General features: G+C 38.2%; 1 protein-coding gene across 1 annotated transcript; it reads right to left on the bottom strand.

Annotated features, from left to right (window-relative positions):
- Positions 1–319: 319 nt before the first annotated feature.
- On the bottom strand, positions 320–3145 carry LOC138904528 (uncharacterized). Its single transcript, XM_070193035.1, has 3 exons — positions 2899–3145; positions 868–1893; positions 320–678 (listed from the first exon to the last, which is right to left on the bottom strand). The coding sequence occupies exons 1-3, from the start codon at positions 3143–3145 to the stop codon at positions 320–322; spliced, it is 1632 nt and encodes a 543-aa protein (XP_070049136.1).
- Positions 3146–21472: the final 18327 nt, after the last annotated feature.

The raw sequence follows: 21472 nt of genomic DNA, 5'->3' as shown, positions 1-21472 counted from the left end.
TTTGGACCTGGAATGCATTCTCCTTCAGGAATCTTCTCGACAGACACTGTTTCAAATGTTTGGTACACCCAAGGCCCTTTATCATCTTCAACTTCAATAAATGGAACAATTGTGTCATTGTAAGCAGATAAGTTCTCATCACCGTGCACAACTATTTCCTGCCTGTCCCATTCGAACTTTACAATTTGATGCAGAGAAGACGGGATTGCCTTGGCAGCATGTATCCAGGGCCTGCCCAATAACAAGTTGTAGGAGACACCCACATCTAGCACTTGGAACTCCATAGTGAACTCAACTGGCCGGCTGGCCCTATTGACAATTAGAGCATTATATCACCGACATAATCTTTCCCTTCTCCATCAAAGCCTCGAAAACATACATTGTTCATGTGGATCCTTTCAGTGCCGATCTTTAACTTTTGCAAAGTGGACAGAGGGCAAATATTTGCACTAGAACCGTTATCAACCAGTACCCTTGAGACAACAGAATCCTCGCACTTCACTGTGAGATAAAGAGCTCGGTTGTGTTCTGTACCCTCCATAGGAAGTTCATCGTCTGAGAAAGTGATCTTGTTTGCTTCAAAAATCTTGTTAGCAATCTTTTCCAAGTGGTTCACCGTGATCTTATCAGGAACATGGGCCTCATTCAAAATCTTCATCAGGGCTTTGCGGTGTTCATCTGAATGCATCAGCAAAGACAAAAGAGAGATATGAGCTGTTGTTTTCCTTAATTGCTCTACAATGGAATAGGCTTGCATTTTCATCTTTTTCAGGAACTCTTCAGCCTCTTCTTTGGTGACCGGCTTCTTTACTGGGATGTGGCCGTCCTTGAATGGCTTGGCTTTCCTCAGTTTTTCTGGGGTAAAACATCTCCCAGAACGAGTCAGTCCTCCAGTTTCATTGACTTCTTCCTCTACTTCTTTCCCTTTATATGTTACTATCACCTGTTTGTAATTCCACGGGACGACCTTTGTGTCAACCATTGGTGATTGGGTCACTGGCTTAATAATAACGGGGGTAATACGAGCCCCTTCCACGATTATGATAGGCTTGCCCGGGACCCCTGGCACGACCACTTTTTGCTTTTCCTGGTTCGCTTCAACATCAATCGAAGGCCCTTTCACAACCAATACAGATGGCTTCATGTTGAGCGTGCTTAGCTTCTCCGACACCCCTTCAACTGTCAACGGCATTGCTTTTGCAGAATCTGGAGCTTTAACTGGATTACTTTTGCTAGCCCGGATCATCATGACAGACTTGGAAGAATTCTTGGGCTCCCCATCCTTATGAACTATCTCAATCATATGTGTCTCTGCATGGGCCGGCAAAGGATTTTGGTTAATGTTTGGTGCCTCCGAGTTCTGGACCACAATTTGATTTGTATCAATAAGCTCTTGGATCGCCCTCTTCAAATGCCAACACTTCTCTGTGTCGTGCCTTGAGGCATCAGAACAATATGCGCATCTAAGGGAATAATCAAGGTTCCTTGGAGGTGGATTTGGTGTCTTTGGCTCAATCGGCCTCAAAACGTCCAACTGCCTCAACCTTTGAAACAAACTGGTATACGACTCTCCAAGAGGGGTGAATGTTTCTTTCCGCTGCTGCCTCTCTTTTCTATAATCCGGCCTCGATCGAAAGCTTGGACCAGTAGGGTTTCGGTATGGTTGTGGGGGTGGATAAGGATTTTGTGGAGTTGGAGCACGCCATTGCGGGTAAGGAGGGGGTTGTGCATATGACTGTGCATGGTGAACATGGTATTGGGGTGGTCTGACTGAATATTGAGGGTCTTGTGGTGGGAAATAATGTTGGGATGGATTATATGGAGCTTGGGTGTAGGCTTGAGGTTGGGGTCGAGGTTGGGTGTACTGGGGAGGCGAACCCCTTGGGCCACGCCCTAATCCAGAGAAAAACATAACGACATCATCTTTCTTCTTTTTGCCTAACAGGCTTCCGGTGCCACTTTGAATTGCCTGTATGGTTGCTTTTATGGCGGAGTAGCTCATGATCTTGCTTGACTTAAGTCCCTCTTCCACCATTCCTCCCATATTTACCACATCGTTGAAGGACTTACCTATGGCTGAGATCAAATGGCCAAAGTAAGTAGGTTCTAAGGCTTGAAGAAAGTACTCGACCATCTCATCTTCTTCCATTGGAGGATTGACCCGTGCAGCTTGTTCTCTCCATCTGAAACCATATTCCCTAAAGCTCTCACTGGGCTTCTTCTCTACCTTGGTCAAAGATAGGCGATCCGGGATAATGTCTATATTGTACTGAAAGTGCCGAGCAAAGGCCTGAGCCAAGTCGTCCCATGTGTACCACGTGCTAGCGTCTTGGCGGGTGTACCATTCCAAAGCTTCCCCACTCAGACTCTGACTAAAATACGCCATTAATAATTCGTCTTTCCCACCGGCGCCTCTCATCTTGCTGCAAAAGCCTCTCAAATGGGCCACGGGATCTCCATGTCCATCGTACAGGTAAAACTTGGGCATCTTGAACCCAGCGGGCAGTTGGACATCAGGGAATAAGCATAAATCCTTGTAAGCCACACTTACTTGGATTCCTATCCCTTGCATGTTCTTCAAAGATTGCTCTAGACTCTTCACTTTCCTGAATATCTCATCCTGCTCCACGTTCCGGGATGGTTTCTCAATTTCAACAGGAGGTTCAAAGTGAGGGGTGTAGGAATAAGGATCCGTGACTTTGAAAGTTGGTTCCGGAGCATAATATTGGGTATCTGGAGCTTGGAACACGGGTTCACTAGAAGATAGGCGAAGGGTAGCTCGCGGAAGGGCTACAAAAACAGGAGCAGATGTCGGAGCCGGGTATGCTGTTGTTTTGGCTGGTGGAGCATGAAAAGTTTGGGACGAGGTGCCGGGGTAGTGGTGGAAAGGGGTAAAACCCAGTGCATGCTGAGGGGAAAGATCAACGGTAGTGGGATTTTGGGCTTGTGCCAGTGGTGGGATGAAAGCGGGATTTTCTGTGTAGTTAGCGGTAAATGAAGGTGGAGGATGCCCTTTGATCCAGGCTTGATACATTTCAGCCATTTGATGCTTCAACCTGTGGACCTCCTCTTTCAATTCAGACTCTGATTTTACAATCTCCCTCGGCGGATCAACAACACCCGTGTCCGACTCTTTGCTAGTCATGACTGCCTTGCGCTTTGATCTGGTATTATAGGGGTGACTTGCCAGGATGCCAACAAACTAACCACCTAAACAGAACCTGTCTAATTATGCACACAAAATAACTTGGTTAGTTTGGAAGCATTTAACAGATAGGGAATCGCATATTGGGGATGCAATGCACCTGAGCAGTTAAACGTTTCTAAATTCTTTGCGACGGCTTATGTGTTTCATCCCGGCTTTTTTCCCAAATTTCGAATCCTGATTTTTTCCTCTCTCCTTTTGTTGTGTTTCGCTCTTTTAATTCTCATTCTCTTTTTTTCTTTTGTTTGACCCCTCTTTTCTTTCTTCCCTCCTTTTTTATTTTCCTCTCTCTTTTTGTTTTTAGTTTTCTTTTCTCTATTTTCTTTTAAGACTATGATCGAATCCTATGGGGATTGCCTACGTATCATGACGCCGCATGAATCAGATCATTACGTAGTTCAGGGAAATAAATGCGAAATGATTTTTTTTAAATATTTCATTAATAAAAGACATCTTTTGGATTTTCTATTACAAGGACTTAAAAGTAGTGATGACTACAAAAGAAAAATCTACAGACTCGAAATAAAGCAATAAGCAACCTAGACAAGGATGAACAAAACTCGAGGAAAGTAAAATACAGACTCAAAAACTAACTAAAAAAAATCAAAAATACATAAAAGCCTCTGCTGTTACTTCGAGGGCTTGCGGGACATCAGCCGGTCTCCGCATGGGCCTACGGGCAATATCTTCTTGAAGGTGGTCTAGGTCAACCATCACCTGTTGAACGCATGTCATTACAGAAGCAAAAAACATAGACTTGGTCATGTCTTCACATTCATGGCATTTCATTACAACATAATCAGTTATCTCTTTAATCCTCATTCTGATGACACCCTTTTCTTGAAGCAAACGTCCAATCTGCTGGGCCCGAGCCTCTAACACTTGTGTATCTGTGTTGTTTTGGTCTTGTAACTATTGCAGGCTTTCTTGTAGTTGGTAAATCAATGCATAGCAATGCTCTCTTTCTGTCTTGAAATCCTTTATTTGCTTGACCATTTCATTTTCCAGGGCAACCAGCTTTTTCTGTAAAATTGCTACTTCTTTGTCATATTTCTGCTTCAACTGGTGGGCTAATCTAGCATGTTCTTCTGCACTTTTGGCTAACTTTGCTTGAGCATTTAACAAGTCTTTTTCGGCCTTTGTCAAGTCAAAACCATAATCATGCACTTTTCGCCTTAGGTTGGTTATAATTTTCTCATCTCTCTCACTTCTTACCGGTGTCTCGGCGGCTATTTTCATTCTCTGGATTTGGGCTCGAAGGGCTTTATTTTCCCTAGCCAACCTCTTCTTTTCCCCTTCATCTTCAGCTGCCTGCAAACTACTATCAAATTTGATTTTTTCAATTTGTTCTTCTAGTTTGTTTATAGTAGTCCGGTATTCTTTTTCTTTAGCTAACCAAACTCATTGCTCTCGTGCTCCATCGGTGAATTGTTGGACATGGGGCCTTTTGGCGGGCTGTTCTGGTTCTTGATTGACCCGACTTCTTTTACCATACCATATGGCGTAGTTGGATCCTACTTCACCCATGGACAAATCTTGTACTTGAGTCTGTGGTTCTAAAAACCTACATTGGTGCCAAATATGACGAACCCTTTCTTCTGGAAATGTGGCTTCTGGGCATAGTTCAATAACCTGTGGACTCAAATCTTCATCATAGGGGACTGTTTGGTATCTGCCCAATTGGCGTAGGACCCGATGCGGGGCATATGGCTGAATACTCTGAAGACCCATTAATAAAAGAAAGCACACTCCGGCAGACATGTAAATAACTTCATCGACCGAGAGCCAACCAAAAGTCCACTTAATTCGATTTGCGTTTAAAGAACCCAAATACGCGAACCATGCCTCAGTACCTTCTGGCAACTCATGATCGTTTACTCGGTTTTCATATTCTTCGATGCAATTGAGTCCAGTCAGACCGTAGTTCATGTAATCTGGGCGATGACAAAGATATTCTACCAACCACATTTGTAAAAGCAAGTTGCAACCCTCAAAAAACTTTGTCCCGGCTCGACAAGCGGTTAAAGCTCGGTAAATTTCTGCGAGAATTATAGGTATGATAGTGCCATTGGCCTTTTTGACCATAAAGTCGGCCACTCCTGCGAGCCCCAATTCTATATGTCTGTCACTCCTTGGGCATATCAGAGTGCCTAAAAATGCCACCACAAAGGCCAAACCCCTGCGTGCTTCCCATTTGTCTTTATTTCCCTGATGATTCAAACCAGTGTCTGGAGCCTCAAATCCGTGGGGGTCCCCATACCGGCTGTATAAGAAACGGAATGTGCAGAATCCTCCGGCTAAATTTTCATCTTTAACCTGCCGGCTAATACTGAGGAGGTCCAAAAACTTATGAGGGGTTACAGTTCTTGGTGCTACTGGATATTGATACCTTAACTTCCCTTCGAAACCAGCATAACCTGCTATCTCCTCTAGTGTAGGGGTCAACTCGAAATTAGAGAGGTGGAAAACATTGTGTGTCGGGTCCCAAAACGGTATCAAAGCTTCGATTATATCAACCCTTGGTTTAATTTCGAGAAGACCAGTGAACCCACCTAAAGCCTTTGTTACAGAACGCTTGCTGACCTCCCCCAGGTCGTTCCACCACATATGGAGTTCTAGTGGAATCTCGTCTACGACTCGAAAAGGTATATTTTCAACAGTGCTCATCCTGCACATTTTTATTTAAGGCGACTGGTTAAAAACAAGTGTTTTTTGATTATTATTTTTTACCCCAAAAGAAAGATTATTTGTGCAAAATAAAATTCAAACAACTCAAGGCCACCTTTGCAAATACGGCCCTTCAGAAATGAAGATTTTAAAGATGTGCTTGCTAAGTGGCCAAAATTAGAAAAAGAGCCATAGATGGCTATTCTGGTAAAACAAACTTCCTGCGTCCTGTCGGGACGTTTCTGGCTATTTGGACAGAAAGTGACATCCCCTAAATTTATTTATGACAAAATGACGTATTTTCATATTTTCTCGTTATTTTTGCAAAAACGGGGCAACCCGATGAGGGTTGCCTACGTATCTCACATCCGGTGAGAATCAAACCCGCGTCGTTCGGTCAATTTGATGCGCAGAAAAATATGATTTATTTTGAAATAATTTTTTTTTTTTTTGAAACTTTGGCAGAGTAACGGGATTTTTGAATATCGGAATTATCAAAACCGGGCATTTTTCTATCCTACCTCACTCTTGGTTTTTCTTTTTCTTTTTTTCTTAATTTTCTTTCCTTACTCTAGAAGCCGGTCAACATACAAGCCAAGCAAATTAATGCACAAGTGGCACGTAAAGAATGCATCAGGATGGTCTTTTAATTTTCGGGTACACCTATCCTAGACGGACCCAACCCCTGTGTTGAGACCCCTAAGTCAAATGCACGTGATGCAAGCAAACGTGCCTACTAGGGATCCGGCATGAGGCTGTATTATTCTAAGTTTTAAATCCTAGTTGTATTGTTCTAGACCTGGCTTACCCGAGCCGACAACTCGAGCCGGGGGGGAGGGGGAGGGGGGAGGGGCAGCGTACCGGGAATACAGAAGCTTCAACGGCTTTGCAACTTGTCCGAACCTCATTCTAAAATTAGGATATGACTCTAACAGAAAAGAAGCCACGCGAAGCGCACGCTCCCTAGAAGATTTAGAAGACTCAGAGAGAAAGAGGGTTTCGTAGCTGAGTTCAAACAATATCAAAGCGGTAAAAAGCGGCATTTAGCACATTAGGCTCAAACACGTAAAAATCCGATAATAGACAAAAACCAAGTATAACAGTTATTCTAAGCTCGAATTCTGAACCCTAAACTAGAGATTCTGGGTTCGATCCCCAGCAGAGTCGCCAGAGCTGTCACACCTTCTTTTTTCGCAGTGGGATAGGGGATACAGGAGTTTTTCCAATTAAAGTGACATTAATCGAAATGGAATTATTTATTTAATCAGAGTCGCCACTTGAAATATTTATGGTGTCCCAAGTCACCGGTTTATTTTAAAATCTCAAATCGAGGAAATTGACTCTATTCATGATCCGCGAACACAGAAGACCGGGTAAGGAATTCTGTTAACCTGGGAGAAGGTGTTAGGCATTCTCGAGTTCCGTGGTTTTAGCACGGTCGCTCAACTATTAATAATTGGCCTAATTATCTGAATTATTACATGTTTTAGAACCTTTTGTGCATTACCGCTTTTATACCGCTTTTAATATTTATGGAATTTATTTAAATAAGTTGCGACGTCGCGCACCTATTATTTTTGTACACATTGTGAATCGCGTCACGTGAAATGCACGCGCGACTTACAACATGTTTATTTTTATTATTATTTGAAGTTACGGTCAAGTCACGTGGAACGCACACTCGAATTGGGATTTATGTATCGTGACCATGCCACGGGAACCATACCCATAATCACGATGATTTATTAATCGCGCCTAAAGCAAGCTACGATATTCATTAGTATTTCTTTCTATGATTAGGATTAAGTGTGAAGTCTAGAATTCATGGATCTTCATATGTGGAGAGTAGTTCATTATTTTAAATTATTAACAAAGTTATTTTGGAGAAAAGCATTAGAATTACCAGAATTGCTTTGGCAGTCACTTTTTATATAAGCTCATATGCGCCTACAGTGATTTCAAAGAAACTTTACAATGTTTTAAAGAGTTTGGGCTTCTGTAACAAGCCCACCAGTACTGAGTGCTAGCTATGGTCACCAAGACAAACACAATTCATGGTCTAAGAACTCTGTTCAACTCAAAATCACGGAGATTCAGCAATTGGCATTTATGAACTGTAAGATTCCCCAATCTAAAACTAATTTTATGTTTCTGTTATATGCTAGATAAATGAGCTAGTTGACTCTTAAGAAATATATACAAATAACAGTCACTCACATACTAATTTTGCTAATCACTATAACCCAAAATATAGTCATTACAGGTTCATTTCATACTAATTCTGCACAAAAAAAAAAAAAAGAATTCCAAAATTCAAAATCCAAGGAATTCGAACAATGTCCAAACAACACATACAGTTATTTATGAATTCACCTCATATCCTTATTTCTCAGTGTACTCGGTCCAATTCGAATTTAAGGTTAAACAGTGAAGGAGTATTCAGCGAACATATAGATGAACAAACTGAGGCAAATTTTATAATGCTAAAACATCCGCATGGCAATACATAATCTGAGAATGAAATTAGTACCTGGATCGGTAGGAAACAAAGCTAACGCAGCTAAATAAAAGCTGAAGGAAGCAGTAGGGTAGGAGTTCAGCAACGCATTCGAGTAAAATACCAGCAGAAATAATATGATTCCAGCCCGATTAAGCCTTAAAACTTTCAAAAGAATGTAGTGCAAAACCAACAAAAATTGAAGCGGCTATCCAGATCCCTTTCACTCCTCTTGTTCAAAGCTTTTGTATGTGTATGTGTGTGTGCTTTCGGTCCCTTTGCTGAGACTGAGGTGGGAGAGGGGACAACTGCTCGGAGGGAATGGATAAGAAGAAGTCGGCGGCTAGGGTTTTTTATGTGTAAGGGGGGAATCTGTTTTCTGCCCTCTTTTGTGCCCTTTTTTCCACTCTATTTCTCACTATCTATCCTCCTATTTCCGTCTCTCTCCCCCTAAAGTGTGGATGGGTGGAAAATATATAGGTCTAGGTATAAGGATTAATTGGTGGCCAAGAAAAAGAGTGTGTGCATTTTTTGAGAGAGAGCATGTGAGTTTATTACAAAAGATAAGGAAGAATCTTGCCATATGGAAATGACTCATTGACTCTTGCTTTAATTAATATATTATTTTTAAGAGTGTAAAATAAAAATACTAGCTAAATATTTTAAAATTAAGAACATATAATTTTTGTGATTTTTAATTTTCTTAAATAAAATCTACTAAAAATGAAGTTAAGGTTAAAATATGTAGATTAAACTTAAAATTATTTACATACTAAAAAGTGTTGAAAAATCACAAGTATGATAAAAAATTAGGTGCTCACAATTACATCAAAATATGACCTAAAATATTGACCAATATCTATTTATGGCTCATAAGTTGACTATTAGCCTCCAACAATTCAAATCGTCAAATAGGTTCACTTACTAGCATATTCAACTCCACTCTTATCAATTAATACCCATTTGAAGTCATCAATGATAATACATCAATTCTCGAATACCTTCAAATTACTACTCATCGTCTTCATTAACCAACATTTCCAAAACATTCAATTTGGTTATTACTTAGTTGAACACTTTCAATTTAGCTAGAAAATGATTCCATAGGTTCATCGCATCCTTTAATTTCATTTCTAAGAACACTTTTCATCTTCCAAATTTTCTCAAAAACACTACTTATGCCATGAACTAAGGTTTGTGAATTCAATTATCCAACCATAATAATTTAAAACAAATAGTATAACTACTCTCACCGACTCATAAGAAATGAGTTTGAAACATTAGGATTACCTTCTTGAAGTTTTTCCTCAAAACCCCAATGTTTGGAAAATTTGGCGTTCTTAAACAACTTGAAAGATTTTTAGAGATTTTAAAGATTGAATTATATAATACTAGTGTTAATAGGATGTTATTAACTTAAAATATTAAAAAAAACTCACCTTGCATTCTTAAGTTGTCCCAAAGGTCGAATCCACAATCAAAGAACCAAATCCTAGCTCCAAAATACCCTATCACCTGACCTTGTACTTATAGGCCCAAATTTCTGGGTTTCGGATGTGGCCCTGGATGCTTCACATCCCACTTCACTCCTCTTTGAAGCCCAGCCGCGGACCCGGACTCTATGGAAGTACTTCACTGCTAGACTTTGGTAATTTGATCATAACTTCTTGTAGGAGTGTCCAAATGACGAACGGTTTGAAGTGTTAGAAACTAGACTCGAAAATCTTTTATTTGACAAGTTGTCCATCACATAAATCCTCATATATATATATGCTCGTCCAAAATTAGGTCTTGTGCGTACTTATTTGGAACTTTAGTCTATCATGTAATTTCCCATTTGACTTAGACTTAGGGCACTCCTTAGACACATCGCTTATAATATGGCTCGTACACTTATTATCATATCCAATTAATAGTCATCATATTAATAGTCCTCGTCTACACACAAAATAATATAATTAGCACAGATCAACTTTCTTAATAGCGCTTAAGTACTTCAAAATTTTTCGGAATGCTACACTTTTGCTCAGACTTCGAAGCTCCATATTCTATTATAGCTCGGATTTTAGGTCCTGAACACACAAACAACGTCATAAGTACAAATTTTTCATAATTAAGCTCAAACACGATTGAAATGCAATCAACAATAGGTGAAATTAAGACTAAAATCCATGCTTTTAGCTTACCATCACCTACTAACCTACAACCCTAAGTTTTAATGAGGTGGGTAAGAAGTCATAAAAATTCCAAATTCATATCCTATCAGAGAAAAAAAAAATACACTATTTATTGCAAATTAACATCATTTTAGCTCAAATAAATTCTCCCAAAATAATAATCACTTTAGAAATTTAAGACTAAATTTGTTAATTATTTTCAACTATACGCTTATTATTAAAGAAGTAGTTGTTCTCTTTTATAATGCTTAATTCTCAAAAAAACATTTAATAGGGATAAGTTAGTAAACTATATAAGAGGAGGTTGCTCTAGTGGTGAGCACTCTCCACTTCTAACCAAGAGGTTGTGAGTTCGAGTCACCCCAAGAGCAAGGTGGAGAATTCTTGGAGGGAGGGAGCCGGGGGTCTATCGGAAACAGCCTCTCTATTCCAGGATAGGGGTAAGGTCCGCGTACACACTACCCTCCCCAGATCTCACTAGTGGGATTATACCGAATTGTTGTTGTTGTTGATAGTTGAAATATTTTCTCTTTATTAAAAGCATTGGTGGTAGAATTACCTACTAATTATGCTATTGGGAGATATTAAGTACTCGCTAGAATAGCTTGGTCTGGACACAACGTTCTTACAAAAAAATTATAAGTTGGTTAATGTGGTATCAAAATTGAAAGTTTTCATTGGTAGATTAATTATTGGTGATTCCAGCTTGACTCCTGTATAGTTGGCATTTTCTTAAAACAATCATTAATGTAACACTTAAGGATCTAGATCGGACATTAATTCTTTAAATTTGCAGAAAAAGACACACCTACTAGCTACAAGTAGCTTCTTAATTAATCAAATAAAAATTTTAAAAAAAAAACAAGAAAATTTCTCTATCTTCGTGTATATAGCATATTTTATCTTGTAAAAAATTGTTTCACGTCATAGGTGATACCTTATGTATGATCTACGTGCACTCTTGATCATAATTGTATTCCTTGATTTTAGTAAACTAATCAACCTTGTTGCTAATATAATTAAAATCTGTCAAATGTATCTGTTATAATCATGCAGCATTTAGTATAGCTGGAGCCTAAGCAAGTTCTACGATGATAAAATTAATTCAACTAACCTTAACTTGACGGTCAAACTTCTGTTTCTTGGGTCAAACGTCAAAAATTTTATATACTATTTCCTAAAAGAAAGTGCTTCATTATTTCCTAACCTTAAGTTGGTCACATTGTTCTAATTCCACACGAATCTCAACGCAATAAATCAGTCTGTAAATCATATAGAAACTCAAGTGAATATTCCTTTTTTACGTGCATAATTGTTTGTGGCAAAGCACATGATATGACTTCATTAATTATAGGCTTATAGTTATAGCCAGCTGTTTTCATTTTTAAATTGAAGATTACTGTATTAAACAATAATTATAGATGACGATCCACGATATGGACCTAAAACCGATAGACCACATGATCGTTGTCGTATTAATTCATCACAATTAGCATGCAAAGAACCATTGCTGATCATCTCTCTGTGTATTTCTACTTTTTTTAGACATTTAAGTTAATTTCAGATAATACTCCTAGTACAACGTTTTGTGCAAAATAGACTAGCCAACAACATCATCAAGATAAAGAGATAAAGTGATAAAATAATCAAAGCGAACAAAATAATATAAAGCAAAAGAAATTTACAGATTAAAAAAATAAGACTAATATTAATACTATCTGCACGAAAGGAGGTGCATATGTGCAAAAGAGACTAAATTGTTAAGAAAAAGCACATCGATCGAGATCACAAAAAACAATCATAGCGTGCTGTTTTATATTAACTGTAGTTCTTATATAGTTTTAAAAGAATCACAAGAAGTAACCATGTGTATACAAATAATGTATTTGCATGGAAAAATGTGGACCGACCACAGAGTATGCAATACGGCGTCGATTCTTGTTATAGACATTAATTATTTAATAAGTAATACTAAATTCGAAAAAAGTGTAAGTATTCTTAAATCATGATAACGTACAGCGTATTCTTCTACACAATATCTAATTTACAATAGCAAGTACTGGTAGGACAAAAAAGTTTAAGTTGAAATTACTGCTTCCCTATCGGTTTGTTCCTTTTCAGTTTCTGAAAATCAAGTGAATTCAATTTTCGAACTAAAATTGGATATAAATTTCATTAAAATAGTGAAGTATTTTTAGAGTCAGAAACTAAATGAAAAATATTGCAATACCATATTTAACCTTTCTCATACCTAACTCCAGTAGGACCACTTTACTTTTTTTAAGTTTCTTGCTACAATTAGGACAACTTGTTAGTATTGCAATATATATTCCGAGTTCTTTTCACTTTTGTTGTCTTGGCCATCTCCAGCTCACTTGATCTCAATCTAACTTTGCCCTATCAAACCTATCAATTTAAGATTATAATGAAGCAACTTGAGTATCAGTATAAGCGAAGGCGGATCCAGAATTTAATGTTTATAAGTTTCTGCAACGACCTCGAGTAAATTATCAATAGTAACTATTTGAACATATTTTTAGATATTTAGTGATATTTTGGAGCGCATTTATATTTTTTGGACAAAAATTACTGGATTTACGTGATCCGGAGTATAAGGTTCTTTGGCAACCTACGAGACCACAAGTCCCCAACGTGGAAGACCAAACACCATTACTCGTGTTCCGACCCAAAGAGAGACTGATCAACTTGACATCTACTATACACATAACCGCATAGGCGAATGTAGCCTTTTTGCTATGAGTTTATACTTTTATAATGTGAGCCCATATTTCGATACCGAGTATTAGGAGTGTACAAAGAAAATCGATAAATTACATCAAATCAATAATTCGAGTCAAATCGAGAGAAACAAACTCGATTATGATTTAGTTTGATTTGGTTTGGTGTTTAAAAAAAACCCGACTATAATTGGTTTATTTTGATTTTAACTAAAAAGATCAAACCGAAACAAAATCAACCCAACATTACATGTATACAAGTTTTAAAAATATTTTTTATATAAAAATAATTGTTGTATGTTGAAAAAAATTTAAACTTTTTCATAGTTCTCTCTTTTAATGTATTATTTTAAGTGTGGACTTACAATTTTTGAATGGTCAAATATATTTTATAGCCCATAAAAGTTAATAACTCAAATAAAGCCCAAAGCAAAATCAAATCAATATTAATGCTAACAAAAAAAATTCAATTCAATGCTAGGAATGACAATAGTATTGGATATTATTTTTTTAGTTTTGCATTGGTTTAGACACTAAAAATGCATAACTTATTTTTATTATTATTTAATCATGTACTTAATACTTAGTACTTATTATTCGTACTTATTTTAGCATAACTTAGTACTTTTGAATTATATTTATTTTCATTATGGCTTATTTATTAGCAATATTAATTTTATGCGACTTGTTGAGTATTTTAGTATAATATCACGACTCATCTCACATTATTTTGTATTATTTTCTTGGATAACATCTTATATAGTTTTATCCTACTAGGACCTAAGAAATATTAGGTTACAAGTTATATATTTTATGCTATGAAGATTTTACCGGAAAAAAATCTGAAAAACTCAAGATTGAAAAAACCCCATTTTTATTGGGTTGGATTGATTTATAGATTTAAAAATCCGAAATAATTGATTTGGTTTGGTAATTGAAAAATTCGAACCAACTCGGCCTATGTACACCCCTACCGAGTACAAATACATATGCAAAAAATTATTAAAATCTTAATAAAATTTAGATTTGAATCCGTAATTCTAACAGTACAATGAGATCAATACTAAGAATTTTAAAAGTTAATCCAATAAATTTAAATTTCGAATCTATTTAAAAATTTGAGTGCAAAATATCATTAGGTAAACTTCATGCGTGGTATCTATACTAATATTTTGTTTCAAAAAGTACCTAAACTTTATTCTGTAACTACAAATACACTTATACTACACCTATGTATAATAGAAAATACCAATCACCGGAAATGTCATAATTTTCGGCCAATGACTACTAATTTCTATATAAAATATTTGTTTTAAAAGCTGAGTTTTGTTATTACTCATTTTTAGAGCACATTTTTTTACTCATTTGAGAGTATCCGATCCAATTCGGGTCAATACATAAATTAAACCCTCAGCGTAGCATTCCTTTCTAATTGTTCATTTCCCCCAAATCAGCGCTACGCTTTCAGTAATAGTCACACCCTTTTGCTTACGTAATAATACTTGACAAGAGCCTTAGCAATGTGGACTAGTGCTGGCCAAAGAAAAAAAAGGTTTCAATCTTTCATCTCTTGGTACATGTATACGTGTAAAATCAGGCTCATGGTACACCCCGGTCTCCGACAAAATAAATCAAGCTCGAGACATGATGACAGGGGACCAAAATCGAGGCAGAAGTCTCATTGAGTTAGAATCCAGGGACATGACGCCCGCCCGCCCTCGAGAATATCGGGGTCATGGTTCGGAATCCGTCCTAGCCTTGAACGAAAGAACATTGTCGGGCAATCAAGCACGGCCAACAGAGGGCCGTTATATTCTTGACCGGTCGGATATCACAGCGGGGATCTCTGCACGTATCGATGAAGAACTAACAATTAGTTAATCGGAGGATTTTTTTTACCTTTTATAGAGTTGTACCTAGATTAAGATTCCCTTACTATATAAAAGGGGCTTGATAATTCATTAAACACATTGTAACACGCATTCCAAAGTAATATATTATTATTTTCTCTGTTATTAGCTCTTTCTCTTGTTCATTAGTGTTGGCCATAGCGAGCTCGGATCGAGGGTGAATATCTCACTAAGGCTGGAACTATCCTCCTCGTGTGGTTTGAATCTATTTTATATTTGTTTGTTCAATTTGACTTAATCTATCGCTTTGTATCAAATTAATCCGCGTATCTTTAAAACTACTTACAAAATTAATTGTTATCCCCTTTTGAGGGTATACAGTTTGGCGCCCACCGTTGAGCTAAGGATAATAGCTGGAATTTGATACAAATTCCCATAACACACCTTATTTTACACTTGTTCTTTGGAGTATCTTTGATTCCATGTTAATGTCGAACTCCCATACTGCCCCTCTAAACGTGGATGCCGAATCCGGCCACCATGGCGAGAACAACAATGTAGCACCCAGTAACGAGGTGCCCCCCGTCGATCTCGGCATAGTTTCAGCCACGGACCTGATCGACGCTAGATCGCATGTGGCCATCAATGCAAATTTGCCTACCGATCCTAAGAACATCATCCGCAGGGAAGTCCGATCGATTGCCCAAAATACACACAGCGGTGAAGGTGATGGGATCAATTTGCGGGTGATCTTCTTAATATTATAGGCTCAACAGGCAGCGATGGTCCAGTTGCAGAACCAAAGCCGCGCACTGAGCAGAATTGAGCCCGAGCCATCCCGGGAAGTCACCCACAGAAATGAACCGGTCACGGAGAGGCCGAATGAAAATGAATCGGGGACCAACCCCGAGATCATAAAGATGCTCGAGGAGCTAACAAAACGGGTAGAATCGGAAGAGAAAAAAATCGAAGAACCTACAATTCCAGGGTCGACCAAATCCCAAGAGTACCGCCGATATTAAAATGCCCGGATTCCAAGAAGTTTGTTCAAAAACCTTTTCCTCCAAGTGCAGCCCCGAAGTCGATCCCTAAGAAGTTCCACATGCTCGAGATTCCTAAGTACAACGGAACAACCGACCTAAATGAACATGTGACCTCCTACACGTGCGCCATCAAAGGGAACGACTTGGAGGATGACGAGATAGAGTCTGTCCTACTGAAAAAGTTCGGGGAAACTATATCAAAGAGAGCTATGATATGGTATCACAACCTACCTCCTAATTCTATTAACTCGTTTTGCTATGCTTGCAGATTCGTTCGTAAAAGCATATGTCGGGGCTATCAAGGTCGAGACCAGGAAGTCAGACCTTTTCAAAGTGAAACAGAGGGATAATGAGATGCTCAGAAAATTCGTGTCCCGGTTTCAAATAGAACGGATGGACCTGCCTCCAGTCGCGGACGATTGGGTCGTTCAGGCCTTCACCCAATGACTCAATGTTCGAAGCTAGTTGGCTTCACAGCAGTTGAAACAAAATTTGGTAAAGTATTCGGCCATTACTTGGGCCGACGTGCATAACCATATCAATTAAAAATCAGGGTCAAAGATGATCAGCATGGGGCCCCTTCCGTGTCCGTTTATCCCGTCAGAGCTGTCGACGGAGTCAAGAGAAACGTTGTGTCACGTCTTGAACCTGGGGGCGAGACCGGCACTCGGTGTCTCACCTATCCTTGCGTACCAACTTGCGACTAAGGGAATCTGAATATATAATGTCATACTTTGGACAGGGGCCACATTGCAAGACAATTGCGAATGCTGACTAAACATCAATATAAAGCTGGGCCGACAAGGCCGTCATAACTACTACGACTGGCAAACCAACAAAATATACATAAAAGATCTACAAGCCCAACATACTACACTAACTGACATGATATGTCTACAAGCCTCTACTGATGGATATACTATGACCGGAACAGGGACCCGGCCTACTCATAACATATATACATATATACATAAGATGTACATAGAGCTCTAGACCCGGCAACTCTGAAAGGCATGGAGCTTACTGATCAAGCTGAACTCAGACAATACCTAATGCAGAGGTCTACCCGTCTGTCTGTCTGAACCTGCACACATGAAATGAAGAGCCCCCAGAAAAGGGACGTCAGTGCGAAATAATGTACCTAGTATGTAAGGCAATATACTGAAAGCTGAAACTGAACTGATAATATAATAATTGAAAGTAATTGGGAGTAAAAGATAATATGAATATATGCTCACATGCTGATACTGACTCAACTCTCTCAATATAGTAAGTAAATAGATGTCCGGCCTTATAAGGATAAGTATATATAACTGCTCTGCCATAGTAGGCTCGCTCATAGGTGCTCGGCCATACTAGGCTCTATATCTCAGCCAATTGGGCTCGTTCATAGGCGCTCGGCCACAGTAGTCTCGGTATATAACTTACCATCTGATCATATATTGCCCAATAGGGGCCTGCCCATCGATTATAACTCGATGGTAATGAAAATACTGTAATACTGTATATATAGGCTCTCTGCTCTCTTAACTGGAAGAAGACAATACTCAATTAAATATGAAGTCCCGATAAGGAGAATACTGTAATTTATGAGACTAGGATAATGTATATAAATTCGGGAGTATGAACATATCTTTATGTCTCGTTTAAACACATGTAGGTAGTGGATCATTCCAAAATGAAGGAAAGGTTTAGCCTTAACATACCTGAACCGATTCTCGTGATAATCCCTCTAACACACGTTAATTGCGGCAAAACATGTAACAACGGATCGAAGTAGGGAAAGATCCATACGATAATCTTGAGAAAGATTGTACCGTGCTTCCTTAGAATCACAAAATCTTATTGCCGTAGCATTATAAGGCCTCATATGAGATTCCCTTTGAGAATTCATCCGTTAACAAGTCTAGGTATTTCCCCTTAATGAATTAGGGGTTATTTTATGAACAATCATTTAGGAAATCGTGTATTGTTGCATATTAATCTTCTTCAAGTAGTTTTTGTGTGCTTTCCAAGCATCTTTAAATACATATAATATTTGGTAGTTTGCCTTTGTGAAATGCAACTTTGAAGCCGCTATGGATGGAGGAGGAAGATTGAACCTCGGTGGCTATATGTGTGCCCTCAAAACATTTGATGTGATAACTAGGAAAAATACGTTATGTTCTACCTTTTATTCTAAGAAAAGATCAAGATTATAATTGGTAAAAAGAGTTATCCATTTTAAAATCAAACATATCTTTTTAAATTGTAGTATATCATATAGATTATTTCTAATACTTGAACCAAAGAGTTCTCAAATTTTGCCACCTTACCAAATAACATTATGAGTCATTTAATTGGGGTAGGTTTGCTGCCACGTTGGGGGGTAGGGGGGAGTTAGGCTTATCCAAATTTATCCACTTAATTTCTTAATTAATTTTTTAATCCCCCATTAACCAATAATTATCCAATTATCCATATAATTAGGAATTATTTTAAATTACTTAAAATACTACTCATTTTTAACACACTTTGTACACCTTAATATTATGGCCATGTGGTATCTTGTATGGCACTAGTCTATATATACCGGGTATTATAATTCGGACCGTATTTTATCCCAAAATGTCAAACTTCGACAAAACTCATTTCCTTTGATTTTCTTACCCTCTCACCTTCACGAATTTACTTATTACTTGTTTGAAATAGCGTAATACTTATAATCCCAAAATAATCTCATTCACGAACTTATGTCGATTAACCTACGACAAAACTTTAACGTACGAAAATGCGGGATGTAACATCTTATTTATCGAGCTTTCATCAATTTACTTATGGCGTACTTCTACGTACGAAAAATGTGCGGTGTAACATCATTCCCCCATTTGGAATATTCATCCTCGAATGTTGACTGATGCACTTATCATTTTCATAACTTATGTCTTCTAAATACTTTAGTACTTTCCTTGCCATCTAGGCAATTGTTCTGTGAATAAATCCAAAGGCCAGGACATTCCCCCCTCTAAGCCTTTTTTTCACGCCACAACTTGTGGTCGAAATCCTTCCAATCTCGTAATTGTTGTTACCTTCCATCATGCAGCCTGTACAACTCTGACCTTGTAAGTGTGCCTATGCGACTCTTTTCTCCTTTTTCCTCTAGCTTTTAGCCAATATCTAGGCTTCACGTTGTATACATATACAAAGCTTGATAAGATATCCCTCTGTGCATCTATGGTACGTCATACTATACCATAACTCTTACTTCGATTTATCGTTACTGAGGTCTGCTACCAAACTACAAGTTACTTTTATTGCTTATCCCATATGTATAAATCTAAGTCCTTTAATGCTTCTTCATTACTGTTCATCTTAAGAATGATGGTCTAATCTCATCTCATACTTTGTAACTTTTATCTATCCATTGTTGATTCACCTTTCTGATAAGGGGCGATACTATACTTCCATAACTGTATTTCATAGCATTCCAATATGATTTACCTTACGTGGGTATCGTAATCCTGTACAATTCATGAAATCATTACTCAATCGCTGGCCCAAACGTCATCCCTCATCTATCACAATTACTTCTTTATTCTATTACTAGGCCAATATTCCATCTCTTCTAAATGCTACTAGCCTTAGACTCTTTTGAGTTCATTCAGACTTTACTGAGCTTTCTATAACTTAGAGAAACCATTTTCTCTCTCATTTTCGTGGGTTTAATCCCGAGGACTTATCCATTTTCGTCACCTTCTTACTCGCCCTTTCTTAACCTCACCCTCTCTTCCTAAAACCTTGTCGCTTTACCATACTTTAGCTTGCGTCCTACACATATCTATTTATATTACTCACAACCTTCTTTCAACTTGCTTGCACCATAGATTTTCTTGTGTTATTCTGTAACACCAAGCGAGACATCGCATCGTCTTTAACGCTTTTTTACTTTCTTAACTAGACCTCTCGGTACCTAGAAATCATGGGCTTGAAAATATGCAACTGACGACGTCGCTATCACTCCTAAATACTGAATCCCAGCGCTTCTAGCCTTCTATCTGAAGTATGAACTATTCACAACCTTTTGCTTTTGAGTATCTCGTACGTTGTCCACCTTTACCTTACTTACCTTAAAGTCTCGCATCACATCTTCTATCTCTTTCATGACCTCCCTTCCACACAGGTATAATTCATATCCACGACTTGAAGCTCTATTACAATACTTGCACCTCTGGTGCATACGCAATCCGGTGGGGGCTTCATACTGACTTCTTATGAGGCTCGTACTTTTTTTAATTGGATTTATCATAGAGCCGTTATAGAATATGGTTGTTATGCTATCTCTCTTGTACTTCTGATATTAAGAGAGATTCTGCAATGTTCTCAATCATGATGTCTATAATTTTCTGGGTCCAATAATCAGACTCGTGATTTACTTGGTTGACGTAACTATTTAGTTTCCTCTTCCTTCTGATCAGCCTTTATATAGGCTTAAGCTATCTTCCGGTCTGCGACTCCTGGTATTAGTGATTACTTTATCCTTTCATGGGCGCTATGGAATATCCATGATACAATTCTTTAACAATTCAATACTTTGTCTATGACCTGGGCTCAATTCTTTCTTTTAACTTATACCAGAATCTTCTACGGCTGTATGATTGCCAACGTATATGTTGCATGTATAAAACTCCAAACTCTTAAGTGTGTTCATAACGTCACTAACTCTGGATAATTAATTGAATAATTTTTTTCGCTCCTTCTCAGATTTCTTTAAACGTAAGACATTACTTTTCCTGGTCTTTCTGCCCCCTTGTTGCGTGCATACTTAGCTTATCTTAGTTTCCATGCATGTTGGAATTCCATACCACTCTTATGATCTTGAATATCACTTCTGATTTTTACTTCCTGTTTATTAGCCACGGTAGGTGCCACTTTCTTATGGAGTACATACAATGTTGTTGTGAGACTGTTATTATAAGGCCATTCCCTCTTTAGGTCACTGAGCTTAGGTTGAAGCCTTCTTCCTTATTTCCTTAGCAAATCTTTTGTTGTAGTACTTAGGGATACTTTATGGCCCCAGTAAAGCTGCGAGCTTATTACTTAGTATACCCAATGGAATTCTTGATGTTCGTACTCACCTATAAAATTCCTTAGTTGCTTACCTCCATAATTATGTGCTTGTACGGTTGCTCCTGAACTGAAGTTTTGACTCTCTTCCCATAACACTCATACTGTATCTTTAACTATCCCAATTCCTATCTGAATATTTCTCAAGGTCACGATGTCATATCTGCGAGACTAAATTCCCCATATTGGTGT

This window comes from Nicotiana tomentosiformis, chromosome 2 (genome assembly GCF_000390325.3).
Source record: "Nicotiana tomentosiformis chromosome 2, ASM39032v3, whole genome shotgun sequence".
NCBI lineage: Eukaryota > Viridiplantae > Streptophyta > Magnoliopsida > Solanales > Solanaceae > Nicotiana > Nicotiana tomentosiformis.
This window is presented reverse-complemented; position numbering and strand designations above follow the sequence as displayed.

Coding starts and splice junctions, on each gene's coding strand:
- LOC138904528 (XM_070193035.1), bottom strand. CDS start 3,145: ATGACTAGCAAAGAGTCGGACACGGGTGTTGTTGATCCGCCGAGGGAG. Junction 1,894..2,898: donor TTCCCCTCAGCATGCACTGG/GTTTTACCCCTT, acceptor TCTCTGGATTAG/GGCGTGGCCCAAGGGGTTCG. Junction 679..867: donor ACTGACTCGTTCTGGGAGAT/GTTTTACCCCAG, acceptor TGATGCATTCAG/ATGAACACCGCAAAGCCCTG.